The sequence below is a fragment of the Theobroma cacao genome, chromosome 6 (assembly GCF_000208745.1).
Source record: "Theobroma cacao cultivar B97-61/B2 chromosome 6, Criollo_cocoa_genome_V2, whole genome shotgun sequence".
Lineage (NCBI taxonomy): Eukaryota > Viridiplantae > Streptophyta > Magnoliopsida > Malvales > Malvaceae > Theobroma > Theobroma cacao.
This window is the reverse complement of record NC_030855.1, coordinates 4442354-4465897: the sequence shown is the minus strand read 5'-3', so window position 1 is coordinate 4465897 and position 23544 is coordinate 4442354. Positions and strand designations below refer to the sequence as shown.

Sequence of the window (23544 nt, the reverse complement as noted above, 5' to 3'; positions counted from 1 at the left end):
AGCCCCCCCGCATGGTGAGATCAAACCTTCTGCTGAGGCTCCACCTCCACGTGAGCCCGAAAATGCACGTGTGATCTTGGCCAGCAAATACCTTCGAAGCCCGTACATTAACCCACTATTAGTCCAGTGTAAAGCGAAGGATGATTTGAAGGACAGATATGAGTCCTTCTTGAAAAATGACCAAGCTAGGTAAAATGAAAACAGTAGACCATATTAGGGTTAACGGTTCTATGATATTTATTAAACAGTACGCAATACTATAATTTTAATATAACTCTATTTTAAATTTGCAGGGTTAACATTCTGGGCATCGAAGGGCAGGAGGGTCCTAATTGTTTTCGATGATTGGAGATGCCAACAGAGTTGATGGACACCTAACAGATTGATGCATGCATCAGTGTGTTGTGTAAGCGGGCGCACGAGCACCATCCACAACACTACAAACAGAGAATATTGATCGTTGACACCACATTTTATGTAAGTATATTATATTTTACTGAGTTGTAATTATTCAAATGTATGGGGTTTAAGGTTACTTAATTGCATCTAACTATTATGCATAACGTAATTGACAGCATATTTTGCTCCAACTAAGTGAAAAAATGCAACCTTCCCCCATCGAGAAAACATTCAAGCCGAGTGAGGTAGTTATGCCAGACGATATGCTTGAGTATGCAAGGGGTGGGACACCTTCGTGGGGTTTGCCATGGCATAAGGTTGACGCAATTCTCGTACCGTGCTTTTTCAACGGCCACTAGGTGGTAGTGCACGTTAACTTGTTGAAATGGACTATGATGTTAGTGGACTCATCGTACGGTCAGAAAGAAGCACTGAATTCTGGCTTGCGTGATAAGCAGATGAGTCCACTAACATCATTGATTCCCATTATATGCCACCGAGCGGGGTACTTTGTCAGCTTGCGTAGTCAAAATCGAGATTTGACATGGATGAAATATAGGTTAAATGAGAAGACCCCGATACAGTAAGATTCGCACAGTTGCGGGGATTGGGTTATAGCCTCGTTGCAGTGGTTGATCGGCTCAAAGGATCAGACGCTAAAGGCAAACGCCATAGAGGGCATTCGAACAAAGTTTGCCCTTGAAATTTTTGCTAATAGCTCAAGTTGTTAAATTTTTTTATTTGTTTATTCTTTTTCATTCTGTAATTAACATTAACATTATTCTGTATCATTTCCATATTATTCTTTGTTGTATCATTTACATATTATTCTTTGTATTCATTATATCATTTACATATTATTCTTTGTATTCATTCATGTGATAAGCATACCGGTCCAATAAGAACAACATTGTTTTTTTCTTATTCATATCGTAAAGTCTGTTAGTATTTTACACAATTTACATGACATCGTTCATTCATTTGCATATGCCAACCCCCCTTCGCTTATTTACTTTATAGCCTATATGACATGTTGAATTGCATTGCGTGACATAGGGTTGTAAGTAGTTACTATTGAATTGCGTGAATGGTGTGGATGGAATCGCATCACCAGTTGATATTGATTGGTGAAAGTATTTGTTATGGAGTCTCGCGAGTACTAAATTTTTAATCACATCAGTAGTTAATGTGGAATCATGTCACCAATCCACTTGGAGTCGTGTGAGTAGTAAATATGGATCGCGTAAACCGTTAAAATTTAGAATCGCGTGAGTATTTGATATTGACTCCCGTTAGTAGTAAATATGGAGTGGCGTTACTACTTAAAATGGAAGCGCGTGACATGACTTTTTGTGGAATTGCGTCACTAGTTTATATTGACTCGCGTGAGTAATATATGTGGAGTGGCGTTACTAGTTATTATGGAATGACATGAGTATTTATTCTAAAATCGCGTGAGTAGAAAAATGGAGTCGCGTGATTGGATATTATGGAATTGCGTTACCATTTGATATGGAGTCGTGTGAGTAGTATATATGGAGTGGCGTTACGAATTCTTATTGAATCGCGTGACTAGTTGAGCTTGCAACTCGTGACTAGTTGCACTTGCATCGCGTGACTCACCTATTCTGTGTCTTGTTCTTCGAATAAGGGTAAGCCAATTATCATCGACAATATCAAACCATAACTCAACCCCAAGCACCATCATAACAAAATATTGAGTTAAACACCCTAAACCCTCAACTAGATGAAAGTTAAAGCACATGTTGAGGGAATTTAAGAAGATGCTACCATTGCTTAAGACAGTGCAGGATGGTTCAGCTTTAGTGGTTCAACTTCTATTCACCCTTAAACTAAGTTTGGAACTGTTGGAAGATGAAACGGCAGCTATCGATAGATATTGGGAAGACTGGAATATGAACGAAACAGTTGGAAGCTATCTTATGCCCTTTATGTTTTTTTATTACAACGGTCGACATTAAGAACAACTATTACTATTATTATACATCATTTTCTGGGCAAAAATATGAAGCAGGATGCCAAAATCAATCACTCAAATATTATTAAATTAAATATTTTGTGCTTTATTTAATGGTTTACAATGAAAAACAAATTATGAAGGAGTACAATGAATTTGATGATCCAACAAATGGGCCAAGTAATCTAACTGGAATTTTATGATCCAACTATGCAATGGCATTTTTGTACATTACGAGAACTATAGTCAACTATAGGATAAATATCTAATTTTTTCCAGCACTTTTTCTTCACTTCCAGCAGCTTCTTCTTCGTCTTCTTCCCATCCTTCTGCTTCAATAAACGTTCAGTTGTTCTAGACCTACTTAAGTATCGATAGCTTATGAATATATCGATAGTTGCTTTAAAAGTGGATGAAACTTGTATGAAATAGCAAACTGAACTGTCTGGTTGGGGAATGAAAAGTAAGATACACAAGATGTCCATATGGAAGAGAAAACCTTCAAGTCCCATGTTTAGTTGTTTTGGACCTCCATTGTTCCCCAACTAGTTCCAACGGCCCCACCATTGGACTTGAAGGTTTTCTCTTCCATATAGACATCTTGTGTATCTTACTTTTCATTCCTCAACCAGACAGTTTAGTTTGCTCTTTCATACAAGTTCCATCCACTTTCAGAGACACATCTTGTGTTTTAGATTTGCTTTTCTGCTAGAATATGTGCAACTAGTCCCTCAAACTCAAAGGCACCTCCTCTTCTTCGGAGGCTGCCTCTTTCCTCTTCTCGACTCTTGGATCTTTGGAGGTCATTTTTCAATTATCTAAGATTGATTAAGATAATTGAATTTGATTCAAATGGTTAATGGTTCCCTTTATTTATAGGCATGAATGATGACTCTTCGTTTTCACAACCATATCAGTGCAATGAAGAGGGGCTGAATTGGTTATTAAGTACCTGTTTGGCCTGTCCTTTCATCTTATCTACCTCTTAAAAGCAAAAGCCAGGTCAAACATCATTCGTTTGCATATGCTAACCCCCCTTTGCTTCTTTACTTTATAGCCTATATGACATGTTGAATTGCATTGCGTGACATAGGGTTGTAAGAAGTTGTTATAGAATCGCGTCACCAGTTGATATTGATTCGCAAGAGCATTTGTTATGGAGTCACGCGAGTATTAAATTTTGAATCACGTCAGTTGTTAATATGGAATCGCGTTACTAATCCACTTGGAATCGTGTGAGTAGTAAATATGGATAGCGTGAATCGTTAAGATTTAAAATCGCGTGAGTATTTGATATTGACTCCCGTTAGTAGTAAATATGGATCGCGTGAACTGTTAAGATTTAGAATCGCGTGAGTATTTGATATTGACTTTCGTTAATAGTAAATATGGATCGCATTACTAGTTAATATGGAAGCGCGTGACATGACTTTTTTGTAGAATCGCGTGACTAGTTGATATTGACTCGTGTGAGTAATATATATGGAGTGAAGTTACTAGTTATTATGGAATGACATGAGTATTTATTCTAAAATCGCGTGAGTAGAAAAATGGAGTCGCGTGACTGGATATTATGGAATTACTTTACTAGTTGATATGGAGTCGCGTGAGTAATATATATGGTGTGGCGTTACGAATTCTTATTGAATCACATGACTAAATGATATGGGATCACGTGACTAGTTGATCTTGCATCATGTGACTCACCTATTTTGTATCATGTTCTTCGAATAAGGGTAAGCCAATTATCATCGACAATAACAAACCATAACTAAACCCCAAGCACCATCATAACAAAATATCGAGTTAAAGAAAACAAAATATCACAAGTGAATTATGAAATACAAACTACAGTATCCATAATCCAATTAAGCCACAACTCTCAAATATGAATGTTCATCTCGTATGGTTGACTCAGCCAGAACCAATAACAATTGACTTTCTTTTTCTTTGAGGTTAATGTCGGAGAAACTCATCTGAGGACAGTTGATTTTGCCACGCTTCTGCTACCGGAATAGCTATATCTGTTCTTTGCATTAGAAGATTCTCAACATTCTGTATCCTCAATTCCAATGCCTGCATTGTAACAATTTGATTACTGAGTTTCTCATCAATCCTCAAAAGCATATTATACATCACATCATTGGAAACAGGAACTCTAGACAATTATTTGGATGGAGTATCATGTGCAAGATGAACTGGACTGCCTTCAACAGAGTTCAATGGCTCATCAAGACTCAAGTCATATCCCCTTTTCACGAGCCATCGAAACGAGAGATTACGAGGCTTGCGATTGGTCCAATCAGCTAGATACCTATTGCTCCATATCACTTTCTTCTTAACTAGAGCCGATATGATGTTCCCGTATGGAAGGGTCGTCTCTTCCCGCATGGCAACTTTTTTCATTCTCATGATCATATATTCTGCAATATTCACACCAAACTCGCTTCCAATTGTTTCCATCATCCACAGATCTTCAGTGCTAACATGTCTTAAACAACTGATCCTTCCTTGTAATGTGGACGCCAGAAAATTATGTACCAACCTATCTGGTGCAAAATTCAAATGACGAGCAGAACATGACTCTATGGTGTATGGCTCTCTTCTACCTGTCACCTAGGCCCACATGCGAGACAGGTCATATGATGGTGGAGGTCTGTATTGTCTGTGTCTATACTCCGTTTTCAAGAGCTTCCCAATATCAAAGGGAGTCACTGTAAACTCTATTCCTCCCAAAAACATGTTCAAAACAAATGGGTCAAAATCTCTAGGATTTTCAAATTCATTTTCACTCCGGCGAATGCTGGAGTAAAATTCCCTAACAAGAGTCGGGCTATAATCAAAATATGGAAAGGTACTTAGACCCTTAAGTTTACCCATATCGAAAAACGAAGATATGTCACCCTCAAGGTATATGTTTTCCTCTAAGCTTTCCCAATCTACCACTTTCTCGCACGATGTCATGTTATTCTCTATTACCCAATACTTGCCACCATGTGATATGTCCCTAAACCGTAAGGGAGAGCACAAATCATTATCTAGTTCAATTGAAAAACCAATTGATGCGATAGGCAGTTAAAAATCTAGTTTCCATTTCTTCCTTGATCGTAGGCTAGAGTATTCATCATCACCCATACTTTGGTGGCCATTGTCATGGACATTGGGTCTGCTTAAAGATGCGACCATTGTTTAAGACAGTGCAGGACGGTTCAGCTTTAGTGGTTCAACTTCCCTTCACCCTTAAACTAAGTTTGGAACGGTTGGAAGATGAAATGGCAGCTATCGATAAATATTGAGAAGACTAGAATATGAAAAAAATAGTTGGAAGCTATCTTATGCCCTTTATGTTTTTTGATTACAACGGTCGACATTAAGAACAACTATTACTATTATTATACATCATTTTCTGGGCAAAAATATGAAGCAAGATGCCTAATCAATCACGTAAATATTATTAAATTAAATATTTTATGCTTTATTTAATGGTTTACAATGAAATTCAAATTATTAAGGAGTACAATGAATTTGATGATACAACAAATGGGCTAAGTACTGTAATTAGAATTTGATGATCCAACAATGCAATGGCATTTTCATAAATAATGGAAACTGTAGTCAACTATAGGATAAATATCTAATTTTTTCCACCACTTTCTCCTCACTTCCAGCATCTTCTTTTTCTTCTTCCCATCCTTTTTCGAAACAATCCCTAACAACTGACGTCTGAAGGGCCACTATCTTCAGGTATGACACCTATAACGTTATCAGAGTTTGTAGTCCACATTGGATAGTGATTTCGTGTGTGCTTGGGTTGTCTGCAAACTGCACATGCTTTGGGTCGACGTAATCGAGCCGTCTGCTGAGCAGATGATGTTTCCCTGTTTGTCAGTGGAGCTGCAAATTGAGTCTGACAATTTTGTCTATTATGACCATAGCTCTTACATTGTGAAAATCTACATCGTCTGCTGCCTTCCCCAACTGATGCAATCCTTTTCCTCTTCGATTTTCCCGCTTGACCTCGCCAACTTGGTGGCAAAATGATAATTTGTTGAACGTCATCAGGGATGTCCCACTCACTGAGATGCCCAACCGGGCGAATGGGAACTGCATATCCCTTCGCCCAAGACCGAGTCTTGTAATAGTCTGAGCAGAATTCAATGGCTGCACGTTTGCACTTACTGCCAAGGCAATGAAATCACAGTTGGCGAACAATGTAAAAATTCAATTCATCATGCACAATATAACAAAACATGATTGCTCATACCTTATTGCTACCATGGCATGCGTGCAGGGGAGTAGATCAGACTGAAACTCACCGCATGAACACTCCTTGGTGGAGAGGTTCACCACTCTGTCCTTACTCCCGCCTATAACTTGAAACTCCACCCGATCGATTGTTTGTATGGAAAAGTGACATGCTTCATTGAACCGTTTGTTCAACAGATCAGTAGCCCAAGGGTTGAGGGGAGTGGTCAAATTCAATGCCTCATTGTGCCGGTCATGGAACCAACGTTGAAACATGCCTCTGATGCACTAGATCAACACCTTTATTGGCATTTTTCTTGCATGCCTCAGGCAAAAGTTAATACACTCCGCAGTGTTGGATGTCATTAGCTTGTATCGCCTTACTTGTGCCCGTGCATGTGCCCATCTCTCAAGGCCTAATCTTATAAGGTTGTCATAAGCAGGTTTGCAAAGTTGTTTCAACTGATTCATATGTCTGTCAAAATCGGTGACCCTATAGAAGTTGGCGGCCATGGTGAAAATTGTTGCAACATCTTCGTGCTTGAACCTATTTTTAACATTTTTCCTTAAGTGGTAATTGCATAGACCGTGATGAGCGTCTTTGTACACTTTCTCAACTACATTCCTAATGCCAAGCTGCTGATCATAAATGAACATTGTATTTTCAAGACAACCAATCGCACGATGCAATTAGTTAAGAAACCACGACCAAGACTTTTTGTCTTTGACGTGGCCAATGCTAAATGCAAGTGGATATATCTGCTCATTCGTATCTTTGCATACCGCCACAAACAGAATACCCTTGAATCTGCCTTTCAGATGTGTAGCATCGATAGTAATTACAGGCCGCATTACAGCACTGAACCACCGAATACATAACCCGAATGCCCAAAAACAATATTTGAATCATTGTTCCCCATCAGTAGCGACACACGTGACAATATCAGGATTTTCACGTTCTAACATATGGAAATAGAAGGGGAGGAGTTGGAATGACTTTTCCGGTGGACCGAACACAAAACTCTCCACGTACTCCTTCGCTTGCCAGGCCTTACCATATAGGCATTGCAATCCCCAATTACGATTCATCTCTTCCATTATTTCCTTTGGTCTCAATGGGGTTACACAATTTCCTTGCACCCTATTAGAGATAAGCTCACCAATTACCCTAGCGCTCGCAGTTCAGTACCCACATTGCAAACCATCGACAGTACACGTGTGTACCTTTTACAACATCCGAAGTTGCCAATATTCTCCCTCAAGCAACTTCGTTGCACGCAAAGCAAACTTGCATGCCTTATCCGTATAACCAACCTCAAAATGAGCGTGACATGACTTTTTAACTCTAAACTCAAAATGCTCTTTTAATGCCAACATGCTCAAAACTCGTTTCAATTCAGCCTTCGATAGAAACACTTTTTCGCGATATAAGTGGTCGTCCATTGATAAGGATTCCTCACTCCCAACTATTTGGAAGGATATCATATCTAGCCCGGGAATAATCCATTGACGAGATACCGCTATATTTACCCTCTCTTGATCACTGTCATCAGGCGAACAAATGTCATTCTTAAGTGCGATGGCGTTCTAGTAAATAGGGTCTACACCCTCAACATTTTCTAGTTCAACAATTCTGCCATGGTTGTCCAACTCAATCTCTTCTAACACAACAGTTGTGGTATGACCTGTACCGCCATTTGCATGATTGCAATCAGGAATGTCGATCTGCTCAACCCTGTCATCCTCTGAATGGTCTTCATGTCCACAAACGTAATCATCTTCACAGTCATAACCTAACTCATCATTCTGATCTGTCGTGTCGTCCTCTTCAACATCATCTTCAATCTGATCAGATGCATCGTCATCACTCACAACCATCATAGTGACGTTTGCTAATGACAATGGACCCAATGCATTTCCGAGCAACAACTTTGTTTGTTGCAAAGTACCAAGTATTTAGTTTGATACACATTCCGATCGGAATTGTGCAGACATCATTTGTAGACACTTCATGTGTGCGTCGGACTACTAAAACTCATGAGGATACATCAAACGTGATTACCATGGTTGTTTGTTAGGAAATGCATGGTGTGGTATGTCAAAATAATTAACATTCTGTTCTTGGTGATTACTATGTTGGATACCGTGCTCATGTGGAATATCGTTTGCATTTCCTGCCTTAATTGTCACAAACACAACAACTACCCTCTCATCTCACAGAATACTCACTACATCTTCATCATCCTTGATAACTGCACGCGAAACCGCTGCGGCATGGCTGAGCGATGCATGTAGCTCAATTTCATTATTATGTGAGTTGACCAAAACAACTTCTTCAACCAGCTTCACTAGTCCCGAATATGACAAATCACTCTCAGCACCCCTCACTCGTGTCTCACCACCCTTGTAAGTGTCATCGACCCAATGACCACTGTATGTAATCATAAGCTTCACATTTGGCAAGCAGTTGAAATTTAATAGAAAATAAGTGTCACGATCAATCAATTTATCAAAAATAGCCCCTCAATGCATAGAAACCACTTCTGCAATGCCTAAGTCACATTTGGCCGACCGCAGAAATTTTACAAAAATTAAGTGTCACAATGTCTAATACACATTAATGCAATGCCTAATAACTAATGAACAAACACCCCTAAACAAGAGGTGAATTGCACAAGTCACGCGCCATTGCTCTTGCAATATATAACAATAGGTCACGTAATATATAAAAACCAGTAACGCAATCCTAAAAAACTACTGAACAAAGCCTCAAAACAACACATGAATTGCACAAGTCATGTGCCACCACTCTCGCAATACATAACAACAGGTCACGCAATATATAAAAACCAATCACGCAAGCCTAAAAACCTAATGAACAAAAGCCTCAAAACAACACATGAATTGCACAAGTCATGCGCCAACACTCACGCTAAAACAAGTAATGCAATATATAAAAACCAGTCACGCAAGCCTAAAAAACTACTGAACAAAAGCCTCAAAACAACACATNCAATATATAAAAACCAGCCACGCAAGCCTAAAAAACTACTGAACAAAAGCCTCTAAACAACACATGGATTGCACAAGTCACGCGCCACCGCTCTTGCTATAATAGGTAACGCAATATATAAAAATCGATCACGTAACCCTAAAAAACACTGAACAAAAGCCTCTAAACAACACATAAATTCCATAAGTCACGCCCCACCACTCTCGCAATACATAACAACAAGTAACGCAATATATAAAAAACAGTCACGCACTGCCTAAAAAACTACTGAACAAAAGCCTTAAAACAACACATGAATTGCACAAGTCACGTGCCACCACTCTCGCTACAACAGGTAACGCAATATATAAAAAATAGTCACGCACTATCTAAAAACTACTAAACAAAAGCCTCAAAAACACATGGATTTCACAAGTCACACGCCACCACTCTCGCTACAACAAGTAACGTAATATATAAAAACCAGTCACGCACTGCCTAAAAAACTACTGAACAAAAGCCTCAAAATAACACATGAATTGTACAAGTCAATCACGCACCGTCAGGCTTGCAACACCTAAGAATAAGTCACTCAATGAATAATAAGCCTCTAAACAAAAGGTGAATTGCACAAGTCACGCACCACCAGTCTCACAATACCTAAAAATAAGTCAATCGATGTCTAATATCTACTAACGTCATGCCAACTTAAACAGTCACGTACTGGCCCAACGTCACGTAATACATAACAACACGTCACTATAGGTACTCTATTCCATATACATACAAACCACTCACGTAATGTCTCAACAGAATATATGCATTGCATAATTCAAGCACCGCGTATAACCCACTCTCCTAATACCTAATAATAGGTCATCCAATGCCTAACATCCACTCACGAAGTAATTCAGTATAATATAATTTAAACGAAGAAAATAACTCAACAAAATATGTACTCAATGAAAATAAAATTTGCTATAAATTTTATTCAAATTTTACTAAAAAGATCCCCCTGAAAATACAAGGAGATGATACAAAAAAAATGAACCGTAGTTCATTTCTTCATAAGTTCATCTACTTTGAACTCTATCTCGGCGAGAATCTTTTCGTTGCTCAAGATGTCAACCTCTAGGTCAAAAGTCTTTTGCATCAAGTTGTCGATGAGGACTTGCATCTCCTGCTGGAATATGTGCAACTGGTCCCTCACACTCAAAGGCGCCTCCTCCTCTTCAGAGGCTGCCTCTTTCCCTTTCTCGACTCTTGGATCTCTGGAGGTCATTTTTCAATTATCTGAGATTGATTAAGATAATTGAATTTGATTCAAATGGTTAATGGTTCCCTTTATTTATAGGCATGAAAGCTGACTCTTCGTTTTCTACAACCACATTAGTGCAATGAAGGAGGGATGAATTGGTTATTAAGTACCTGTTCGACCTGCCCTTTCATCTTATCTACCTCTTAAAAGCAAAAGCCAGGCCAAACATCATTTTCCAAGAAATTCTTAATAAAAAGCAGTTTAAAGGTTTTCTCTCTTTTTCACTAATTAAAAAGGATTTTAATGTTATCTCTTTTCTCTTTTCCAAGAAATTCGTTATCGTTTCCTCTTTTCTCTTCTTCTTTTTTTCTTAATTTAGGCATCATGGTAGACCAACCAAAATCTAATACTATTGCTACTATACAAGTCTGAAATTATATATAAACTTCAAGAATTACATTAGAGCTTATTAGGTTATTGAAGATAATCAGTAGAGAATCACCTTCAGCATTAGGTAGCTAAAGTCACACAATGCCTACAAATAGGTCACGCAATGCTCAACAAATATTCAGTCACGTAATATTCAGTCACGTAACTCCTGTCACACAACGCTACCAAATATTCAGTCACGTAATGCCTATAAAGAACTCACGCAATACTCAACAAATATTCAGTCAGGCAATATTCAGTCATGTATTACTTGTCACGCAACGCTCAACATATATTCAGTCACATAATGCCTATAAAGAACTCACGCAATACTCAACAAATATTCAAGCACCTAATGCCAAATAAACACTTAACGATTCCTAATATCCAGTTACACACCCTCATATCCAATCACACACCTTAATATCCAGTGACTCAATGCCTAACAAATATTCACACATCGCCTATAAACTGATTGATTTCGCTACCCCCACCCAGATTTAAGTTTCTAAACTCATATAATTTACCCACCAACTTTTTCCTTTTATGAATAACCTTAAATAAATGCAAGAACCCATAACAAATACCTTGATGTCATCTCTGCACTTTGGGATCGTGAGAAAGTTGGCTGTCGATATAGACCTCGATGGCGTTGGAGAGCTGGACGAAAGGATAGCTAAATCTAAATTGAGATTTAATTTTGAAATTTTAAGCTGAATGCCGAGAGAGCAGAAAGAAAGAAACTAAGACGCGTCTTCATTTGGATTAATTGGATTAAAGGGTATTCTTGTCAAATCGTGTCAAATATTGACTAAAAATAGTTAAAATTATAGAGACAGTCATTTTTGAAGTCATCTTACTATGAAGGTCATTTTCCACAATTTCCTCTTATTTTTATCTTTTAAAAAAGAAAATCTATTAAGATTTTGTTGTGACTTTTTAACACTAGATTCTATTAGTAACATGGTTAAAACTTATGCTACTACTTTAAATGGTTTACAAAAAGTCGTTTGTTAAAGATTGAAGCTAATTATGAAGAGGACAACAGTTATTTCACTGTTGAGACAGAATTGGTTGCATAATCCCAAACTGTTTCTGCATAAGTTAGCAAGCAGCAATTTTCCCCCCGCAAATACAGGAGGTTGGCAAGTTCTCCAAACTAAAAGTAACCCATGATTTTGCTGCTGAATGATGCAAGGACACAAGGAAATTCTCAATTCCCAGCAAATTTTTCCCATGTTTCACAAGGATTTAATCAAGTAATTTGCACTTTTAATCACTAAAAAATGTCAACCCTTTTCCTTTTAAGAGACAAAGGAAAACTTATATTCACCACTGAAAATAAGAAAGCATATCCAGTGCTTCTATGACATGATATTCCATTAGCTTAGATTTAATTTGCTTGATGTCCTACTAAAGTAAGAAAGCAATCAAATCGATTACATTTGTAGCAATTTTTTTCTGCCCTTTCAATGGCTATCCCATGGGTTGAAAATCTACTCAATGTTCCAAATCCCTACCAGCTACAATGAGAAAGTTCGGAAAAGCATGTTAGTCCACCTATAAATCATTATCCCTATTGAAATTTCCCTCACTAAAAATCTCTTTCCACCTCCACGTGAGCCACTTCAAAAGAAATCATACTCTCTTCTCTCTCTCTCTCTCTCTCTCTCTCTCCGTTGCAACTTCACAAATCCCCAACTTTTATTATATTATTATTGTTGTTACTATTATGAAGCAAGATGAAGGTAGGAGAAGAAAAAGAGGTGACTCTCACAAAGGGTAGTTTCTTATGCACTTCCCTTTTAGGCAGCGGCAATATATTCATCATGGCATTCATTCGATTATTTTTTATTCTTCTACTCCGACATTTGGTGTCTGTATCTGGCAATGCGGATTCAGCTTATCATCATCACCGCCACCATTCTTTGCTCAACGACAAGGCTGCGCTTCTGGAATTCAAGATGTCATTAATATTTGATCCAAAATCCACACTTTCCAACTGGGAAAAGGCTGTTCCTGTTTGCAACTTCACTGGTGTCGCATGTGACAAGCGCCACCACCGTGTGTCACAAATCAACCTGTCTAGCTTTGGACTTGTGGGAAAGATTTCGCCCTTCATTTCGAATCTCACTGGCCTTCGAGTCTTAAACCTTTTCGAAAATCACTTCTTCGGCACCATTCCACATCAACTTTCCTCCCTCCAACACCTCCGTAATCTCATACTAGATAGCAATAACTTAAATGGTCCGATACCAAACAGTTTCGCCCTCCTGACCAACCTCACTTTATTTTCTGTTCAAAAGAACAACTTGACAGGCCCCCTGCCGCCCTCTTTTTTCTCCACCTGCACTCAGTTAAAAGTTATAGATCTCTCTTTAAACTTCTTCACAGGTCAAATTCCAGCAGAAATCGGAAATTGTCCAAATTTATGGATCCTCAATTTATACAACAATCAATTTACAGAACAACTTCCTGCCTCCTTAACCAATACTTCACTGTATAATCTAGATGTGGAGTACAATCTTCTATCTGGGGAACTACCTTTGGACTTAGTACCGAACCTGCCTACACTTCTCTTTCTTCATTTATCATATAACAAAATGATCAGTCATGATAACAACACCAATCTCTATCCGTTCTTCGCTACATTGCGAAATTGCACTCATTTGAAGGAGCTTGAATTGGCTGGCATGGGCCTTGGAGGAAGATTGCCTAGCTCCATTGGCCATCCTACTCTACAGCGTCTAGAATTGCAAGAAAATCGCATCTTCGGATCCATCCCTCCAGAAATAGGAAATCTTTCGAGTCTTTCAATGCTGAATTTGACATCCAATCTTCTAAACGGGGCAATTTCAGAAGAGTTCAGCCAATTGTCGAAGTTGGAACAGCTTGTTTTGTCCCACAACTTTTTCAACATCACAATTCCAGTAGAATTAGAGAAACTCCTTCATCTTGGTCTGCTCGATCTATCAAACAACAACTTTCATGGAGAAATTCCGGGCAGCCTTGGTGATTTGCCTCTACTTAATTCTTTGTTTCTCAATAACAACCTCCTTTCAGGACCAATACCACCAAAACTACTAAAATGCACAAGCCTGTACAGGTTTGATCTGTCCTGCAATAAATTAACAGGGAGAATCCCTCGGGAAATATCAGAGCTACGTGAAATCAGAATATTTATAAATTTTTCACACAATCTTCTTGAAGGGCCTTTACCAATTGAGATTAGCAAGCTGGACAAAGTTGAAGAAATGGATCTTTCATCGAACAACCTTAGTGGGAATATCTTCCCCCAGATATCAAGCTGTACGTCAGTGCAGAGGATAAATTTCTCTCACAATGCTCTTGAAGGGCAGCTTCCAGATTCCCTAGGTGATCTGAGGAACCTCGAGTCGTTTGATGTGTCGAGCAACAAAATATCTGGAATGATACCAAAGAGGCTGAGCAAAATTAATCTCACATTTCTGAATCTTTCTTTTAACAACTTTGAAGGAATGATTCCCTCTGGTGGCATCTTCAATTCAGCAACAACTATGTCATTTTTAGGCAATCCACGTCTATGTGGAGCACCTTCAAGTACACCCATTTGTCCTCGAAATAAACACTGGTTTCGATCACATATGTTCTTGATTATTTTTATCATAGTCATAGTTGTGTCAGCGCTCTTATCTGCAGTATACTTGATGATTGGAATCCGCCGTGTTAACTAATGGTTTCTTCGAGGAAAACTGAAAGATTAAGAAAGCCACCACACCAGAAATTATGCACAACTTCTCCAGAATCACTTACAGAGAACTGTCAGAGGCCACTGGAGGATTTGATGACCACAAATTAATTGGAATAGGTAGCTATGGACGTGTTTACAGAGGAGTTCTTCAAGATGGGACAAGCATTGCTGTAAAGGTGTTACATTTGCAGACTGGAAATTCAACAAAAAGTTTCCAACAGAGAATGTTAAGTTCTGAAGAGGATTAGGCACAGAAACCTCATTCGGATTATAACAGCATGTAGTTTACCCGATTTCAAGGCTTTGGTTCTTCCTTATATGGCGAATGGAAGCTTGGAGAGCCGTCTCTATCCACATTCTAAGTCAGGTTTGGGTTCAGGCTCCTCAGATTTAAGTCTAATTCAGAGAGTGAGCATTTGCAGTGACATTGCTGAGGGGATGGCCTATCTGCATCACCATTCTACCGTTAGAGTCATACACTGTGATCTAAAGCCCAGCAATGTTCTTCTAAATGATGACATAACAGCACTTGTTTCGGACTTTGGGATTGCAATTGTGGTAATGACAGTAGGAGCTGGTAATGGAGCTGGGGCTATTGAAACATGGGAAATTCTACTGCAAATATGTTATATGGATCCATCGGTTACATTGCACCAGGTATTGATTCAAAACTTAACGTGATATTCACGAAAGGTAAACTGAGAAATAGTCAACGAGATCAGTTTGTGTAAGGTCAAAGCATCATCATGTCTATTCTCCTACATGAACCAAGTTTATATTTCTAGAAATCTAAACAAATCATATCTTCATCCCAAATTTCAAACCATTTCATCATAAAACTACAAGAAAAACATCAAAATAGCACACTCCACCATACATAAGCGTTGTTAGCGTGTCCAATTATCATTTTTCTACATGTTTCACATATCGGTATCAGAGGTATTGCAGACATTGTACTTTCTTTTTTAAAAAGTAGAAAATTGTTTCAGTCCTTTCAGGGAGGTTCTCTTTTTTCCTTTTTTATAAAAAAAATGGTTCCTTAAATTCAAACTAATACATGTAACTCATTCAATTGTATACTGCAGAGTATGGATTTGGATCCAAAACATCTATCAGGGGAGATGTATAGAGCTTTGGAGTTTTAGTTCTTGAGATGGTGACCAGAACATGACCAACTGATGAAATGTTTGTTGTTGGTTTAAGCTTGCATAGATGGGTGAAGAGTCACTACCCTGGAAGGGTAGAAAAAGTGGTTGACTCATCTTTGATCAGAGCTTCAAGAGATCAGTCCCCTGAAGTGACAAGGATGTGGGAAGTTGCAATTAGAGAAATGATTGAATTGGGTATTCTCTGCACTCAGGAAACTCGCTCTATTAGGCCTACGATGCTTGATGCTGCTGATGACCTGGTCCGTCTTAAAAGATACCTTAGTGGGGATACTACTGCGACATTCGCCTCATCTCTAGGAATTTCTTCTTCCACTCTAGGTGATGACTAACAGCTTTTCAATGATGTCTCTAGGAATTCGTTTGATTTTGCAGATAAACTAGATTTACAATCCATATGATTGAACAAAATTTGAAAAATAACCGCAGAGATCTAAAGAAGCCCAAGGTGAGTCTTGTCGTAGATCTGAATCTAAAATAAATGTTTCTGGAAAAATTAAAGATATGAAGAACAGAGAAGAAGTTTTTAAGAGATAGGCAAAAAGTAATTTCTATTTCATTTATCATCAGCTTATGTATTAGCTCAAAATAAACAGAAAATGACTCGGGCTCTTAAATGTAACCTCGAGAGTAGCAAAACCTCCTAAAACATTGGCTTAGCACAGAAATCCAGATATAGATTTCAGTTCTAGCAACGGCTACAAGAATACTAAGAAAAACGTGGCTTAAAAGCCTTACAATAACCAAAACGACCCAAGAAGTAAATGAAATGAAAGTAAAACAACAAGGTAGTTAAAACACATTAAAACGAAACATTAGAAAACTACATATAGCAATGTCGTATAACTAAACAGATTCCATTGACGTAAGCATACCAGTCTCCCCTGCTTGCGTTTCACCAGCTTGCTAAAAGAGTACAGTTAAAACGTTGACGTTTCTTGTTCCTCAGTCTTCATCTTCCTTTAAACTTCAGTTGCTCCCCGCCAAACTTCTGCTAATTTCAGATCAATCATCCAACACTCCTTCTTGATCTGGAATCTGGTAAACACATAGACTTGATGTGAGAAACTCAAACCTCTCTCTATTTAGACTTTTGGTGAAGATATTTGCTACTTAGTCTTCTGTTGCGCAAAACTGTAGAACAATTTCACTCTTTTTTACTGCTTCCCTTAAGGCATGGTATTTCACCTTTATATGCTTGGTTCGACCATGTTCAACAGGGTTTTTTGCTATAGCAATAGCAGATTTGTTGTCGACATTTAGCGTAGTACCTTCCAAATGTTTGAGCCCCAAGTCCGATGAAATTTTTCTAAGCCACTTACTGTGATTTGCAGCAACTGCAGTAGCTATGTATTCAAGTTCTACAGTTGATTGAGTTACAACATCCTGCTTTTTAGAGTTCCAAAAAAACAGTCCACTCTCGAATGAGAAACATAACCCACTAGTGCTTTTAGAATCCTCAACTGAATCAGCCCAGTCACTGTCACTAAATCCCTGCAACTCACAGCTTTCAATCTTCATAAATCTCAAGCCAAAACATACAATGCCTTTGACATACCTTAGTATTCTTTTGGCTGTTGTATAATGTCATTCAGAGGGTGCTGGCATGAACCTTGAAAGTAAACTGGTTGCAAACATAATATCTGGTCGACCAATTATACAAGAGATATCTAATTAAGCTTTTGAACACTAGTTCATTTGCTTCAGCAGCACCTTCTTCTTTCTTCAATTTATTTCCAGAGGATAAAGGAGTAGGCATTGACTTACAGGACTTCATTTTGAAGCCTTTTTTTTTATATATATAATCGGGGGAGAGGGGATTTGTGAGACCTCAACCTCTAGTGATCCGTAACTAGAAGTAGATGCAATAACACGAATCAGGGATAATTTCGTTATTTCTCTTGATGAGCCCCTAAAAGTAGTTTTTTAATGTTATTAAGGTCCAAGTAGGCCTAAGGAATTGTTTGGGATAAAATATTCCGCATGCGAAAAAATAATAATAAAATAATAATATTTTTATCGAAATAGAATTTGTGGGATAAAAAGTGATTCGGAAGTCAATTGAGACATAATAAGGTATTTTGAGTGCCAAGGAGACAAGAGGAAATTTTTGTAATAAAATAATATTTTATTAATAAAATAATATTAAAATATTTTATTCAGTGTCAAAATTTTTCATGAAGAATGAGTATATGGTCAATCTAAGTGGGGGAGAAGAAGAATGAGAGAATTTTGGAGAAAAAATGACGTTAATGGAGCCGCGTGTCTTTATTAAGTAAAGATAGCGCGAGCAAATAAATATTTTAAATATTATGGAGACACCGCGTTGGTATACAAACTTCATACTTTGTTTGTACATGTGTAAAAGAAGGTAATATAAGGAAATTAGAGTTAAATGAGTGCTGGGAGGACTAAATTAAAACGGTGGAAACAAAAAGGTTAAAATGGTCATTTTGCACCCTGAGTAAAAATTTTAAGTTTTCGTAAACTCGAGTAGTTTAGATCATTGTGGACCTTATCCCAGTGTCAAAAGAATAAAAAGATTACACAAAGGATTGGAGAAGAACAAGTTAACTTGCTAAAGGGCATTTTCATAATTTATAAAGGAATTGGATAAGTTTGAGCTATAAATATCTTCTCCTTCCAGCAGCTTCTTCAATTTCCAGCAACTTCTTCTTCTTCCTTCTTCCATCTCACATTTGTTTCCCCCTCCATGGAAGCATGGTATGAAACTTCATAACTTTCTCTCTCTAGCTCCAATTTTCATGCCTCGGTGCACCTTTTCATGAAATCCTTGTTCTCTTTCACTCTCTCACCTTAAAACCCTTGAAAAATCTCACTTTCATACTTTCTCTCACTAACTAGGTGTTTAGAGAGAGAAAGTTCCCATAATAGCTTGAAAAATTTATTGGAAAGAATTTCAAAGTTTCAAGCTACCAAGGTGAGTAGGGGGTGTCAATTTTAAAATTTTCATAAATATATACCTATAAGTATGATTTATTTTAATTGCAAAAATTATGGATAGCATGTGCAGGTAGATATTTTAGGGAATTGTGAATGTTTGTAGTTGAGGTTATCCACTCATTTTAGAGTGATTAGGGTAGTGAAAATAGATAGCCATTTAAATGGTAATTGAAAGCTAGCTAAGAGAAAGCTTTAGACTTTATAAGTATGTGAATTGACAAATTGATGATGCTAATGTGATGATAGGTTCCAACGAAGCCCCATCATCCCATTTGGATAATTAGGGAAGTTAGGATCGGCTAAAGGCTCAAATAAGACCGGTGAGTGAACTGCATTTTAAAATCGTTTTGGGAATGTGATTGTTTTGTATAAAGCATTTGAATGATTTTATACAACTTTTCTTAAAAACAAGTGCCTTGGGAACAAGCCTTTGATAATTGACTTTATGTTGTGACATGTGGTTGTTATGGATTCTTGCATTACTACATTATGTTGGTATATATATATATAGATATATATGTTGTGCATGATGGTTGATATTGTGTGATGATTATAACCGTGTGTGTGCACGATGTGGGGGGATGTACATGATGGCACTGACTGTGCACAATGCGGGGGGATGTACATGATGGCATTGATTGTGCACAATGTTGGGGGATGCACATGACTTGGGTGTGATGATGGTGATATTAGTGGTTATCTATGTATTCATGTATATCTATGTTTATGAAATAAAAGCTTATGAATATGGCCTATGATTGAAATGCATGTGAAACTTGACATGTTGAATTTTGGGAAACTATATATGTTTTATGTTGTTTTTGTCATTTCAGCAGGATGGCCTTTTCTTGAAGAAATGGGAAATTTTTGTTGGTGCCCTTTTTATCGCTGCAGCGAGAAACTCTTGGGTTTCGGGGGTTTCACCAGACATGGTTCTCGCTGCAGCGAGAAAGTTTGTGTTTTATGGCTTGAATCTCGTTGCAGCAAAAAACATTTCTGTTTCGATTAGTATCTTAATCGATTGTTGCGCTATTTTCCACTTCTTTTGTACCATAGTTGAGTATGGACCCTTTACATTAAGTGATTTAATGGTATGGGTATTCTTGAGGGGTTGTGATAAACACTAAATTAAATTGCATTGTTTTGAAATAAGTGCATCATGATTTTTAAATCCTTCCTTACTGTTGCTTGTTCCTTTCCTTATTCACTCACTAGGTTTATACTCACCGTTTTCAACTTCATGTTTTCATATCAGGAGGCAGTTGGTAACTAGGTCAAGGTGCCTTTATAGACTCGACTATTGGTAGGTGTCTCAGCATTCAGTAATTGTACATTCGTCTAGTTTCTCCGCTAGACATTAAGTCTCCTTTTGACATGTATAGACAAATCTGATGTTAATTATTAGAATACATACTGTAGACAATATGTGTATATTTTAATGAGTAATGCCAGTACGAGTTAGCAATGGTTTTCATCATTTTGAATTGAGATTTTGAATTATGACTTTAGTAACTCGTGGGATGGAATGATAAACAAGTAATATAAGTAGGCTTGCTTGGGCTTAGTGGACTACGTCCATTGGGCCCATGCGCCAGTCATGGCTCGAAATTTGGGTCATGATAGGATTCGAACCCTACTCTTTAGGCAGAGGGATTATGCACCAACCAATGAGACAAATGATCGGGTGCAACTTCATTTTGAAGCTTTTTAACAAATCTTTGGCATATTTTGTTAGATGATTTGATCGATCATTTATATAAATTCCACTCCCAAGAAATAGGTCATCTGTCCTAGGTTAGTCATTTCAAACACCTTCATCATCTGATCTTTGAATTCTTGGGAAAAGACTGATCAAGCCCTGTTATGAGTAGGTCATCAACATACAAGGCTATAATAAGCATAACTGAGCCATCTGATTTCTTGACATAAAGAATAGGTTCATTAAAGCTTTTGTCAAAGCCTTGACTTTTCAAGTGTTCATCCATTCTCTTATACCAAGCTCTTGGATCCTATTTAAGTTCATACAGAGCCTTAATCAATTTGCATATCTTTCCTTCTAAGTCATTTTCTTTATAACCCTCTTGTTGCTCAATGTGTGTATCCTCAGACAAAAAACCATTGAGAAAAGCTGATTTAATATCCAAGTGATAGATTTTCCATCTTTTTTTGGCAAATAATGCACAAACATCCTTATAGTGTCATGTTTGACAACTGGAGCAAAAGTTTCAAGATAATCTACGCCATAAACTTGTGCACACCCTTTAACCACCAACCTTGCTTTAAACTTGTTTATTAATCCATCAAGATTCAATTTGGTCCTGAAAATCGATTTGACACCAATCACATTCTACAGCAAGTTTGTCAACAAGGATCCAAGTCTTATTCTCCTTGATCATATTGATTTCAGCATCCATGGCTTCCCTCTAGTTTTTGTCCTTGTATGCTTCTACAAAGCTAATAGGTTCAACGACTGCTACATTACACCTACTATAAACATCAACCAAGGTTCTTATTTCTCTTACAATTAGATTTTCATCTTCTATATCCTCTTATTCATAACCTTCAAATTGTTCAATCTAACCAGCAACTCTGACTTGATTTGTAGCTTCAACAGTACTTTTTTTCCAATTCCACTTTTGTCCTTCATCAAACACAACATCTTTACCAACAAGAAACTTCTCAATTTTGACATCCAGTAGTCTATATCTTTTAGAAATCTCATCGTAGCCCAATAAAATAACCTGCAGTGACTTGGCATCCAATTTGGATTTATTTTCATCTGCAATTTTAACAAAACAGACACAACCAAATACTCTAAAATGAGAAAATGAAGGTTTTTGGTTGTACCACATTTCATAGAAAATCTTGGAGGTTACGTATAAGTCAAATTCAAAGTATAATTAGCAGTGTTTACTGCTTTTGCCCATAATTTTCTAAGTAAAGTCATTTGAAACAACATGCATTTAGCCATTTCCATAAGAGCTTTGTTTTTTCTTTTTGCAGTTCCATTCTGAAGGGGATTGTAAGTAACAGTGAGCTAATGTTTGATACCAAGGTTCCTCAAGAATTTCTCAAATTTTGTAGATATATACTCTGAGCCATTATCACTTCTCAAAGTTTTTATGTTGACTTTTGCAAAGTTTTCCACTAGAGCTTTGAACTTCACAAAATTCTCCAAAGCTTAAAATTTATGCTTTAAGAAATATACCTAATAGAACTTTGTCAAGTCATCAATGAAAAGCATAAAATACTTATTACTATTAAAAAATAGAACCTTCATAGAACCACAAATATCTGTTTACACCAGCTCCAATTCTTGCATAGCTTTCCATCTTCTTTCTTTAGGAAAAGGTTTCCTGCATTGCTTCCCAAATTAACACACATCACATAGCTTTGAAGGTTTGCTTACTTTAAGTAATCCATCTACCACTTCATTTGAAGCCATCTTAGCTAGTGAATGAAAATTTACATGTCCCAAACGTATGTGCCACAACTCAAATTCATCGCATTCATTATACATTGCTATGTGTTCAGTATTCATAAAATTCAAAGGATAGCATCTGTTTTTCATTGTAACAGTGAACATTTCACAACCACTAGGGTTAAAAATAGTGCACAACTTATCTTTGAATAGTCAAGCATAATGGTTATCTGCAAGTTGACCTACACTTCGTAGATTTTGATCTGTTTTACGCACAATACACATCAACTATATATTTGGTACCTATTGGTGTGCTGTCAGCAAATGTACCAGAGCCAAGTATCTTCAGAAATACTCCATTTCCTATATTCACACAAGCTTTGAAGTTTCTGCCCAACTATGTGAAAAGTTCCTCATTTGTAGTGAGATGATTTGAGCACCCATCACTACAAAAAATATAGTTTTTTTCTGACGAAAAAATTTCCAACGGAAATTTTAAAAAATTTCGATCAATTTTTTTCGACGGATTTCCAACGAAAAATTTTTAATAGAAAAATTTCGTTGGAAATCCGTTGAAAAAATTATTGGCGAGCAAAAAAAGAGAGAAGACAACCAACTCTGACGAAATTTCCAACATAAGCAAAAAAAAAGACAAGAGACCACCATTTTCGACGGAATTTCCAACGGGAATTTTCATTGGAAATCCATTGAAAAAATTTTTGGGAAGCAAAAAAAGATAGGAGACCACCATTTCAGACGAAATTTCCAACAGAATTTCTGTTGGAAATCTGTCGAAAAGTTCTAAGACTAAAAAAAAATTTAAAACCAGGTTGAAGTCTCCAACGAAAATTCCGTTGGAAAAAGTTATTGCCAACGGAATATTCGTTTGTAATAATAATTTTTTATTTTTTTATTAAAATATTTTTAAATTTTTATAAATTTTATTAATCTTTTATAAAAAA

The 23544-nt window shown here is 37.3% G+C and overlaps 1 protein-coding gene and 1 pseudogene across 1 annotated transcript; one reads left to right on the top strand and one right to left on the bottom strand.

Moving 5' to 3' along the window:
* On the bottom strand, window positions 6087-7720 carry LOC108662415. Its single transcript, XM_018122767.1, has 5 exons — window positions 7557-7720; window positions 7406-7481; window positions 7007-7261; window positions 6642-6910; window positions 6087-6555 (listed from the first exon to the last, which is right to left on the bottom strand). The coding sequence occupies exons 1-5, from the start codon at window positions 7718-7720 to the stop codon at window positions 6087-6089; spliced, it is 1233 nt and encodes a 410-aa protein (XP_017978256.1).
* On the top strand, window positions 13114-16684 carry LOC108662394 (annotated as a pseudogene).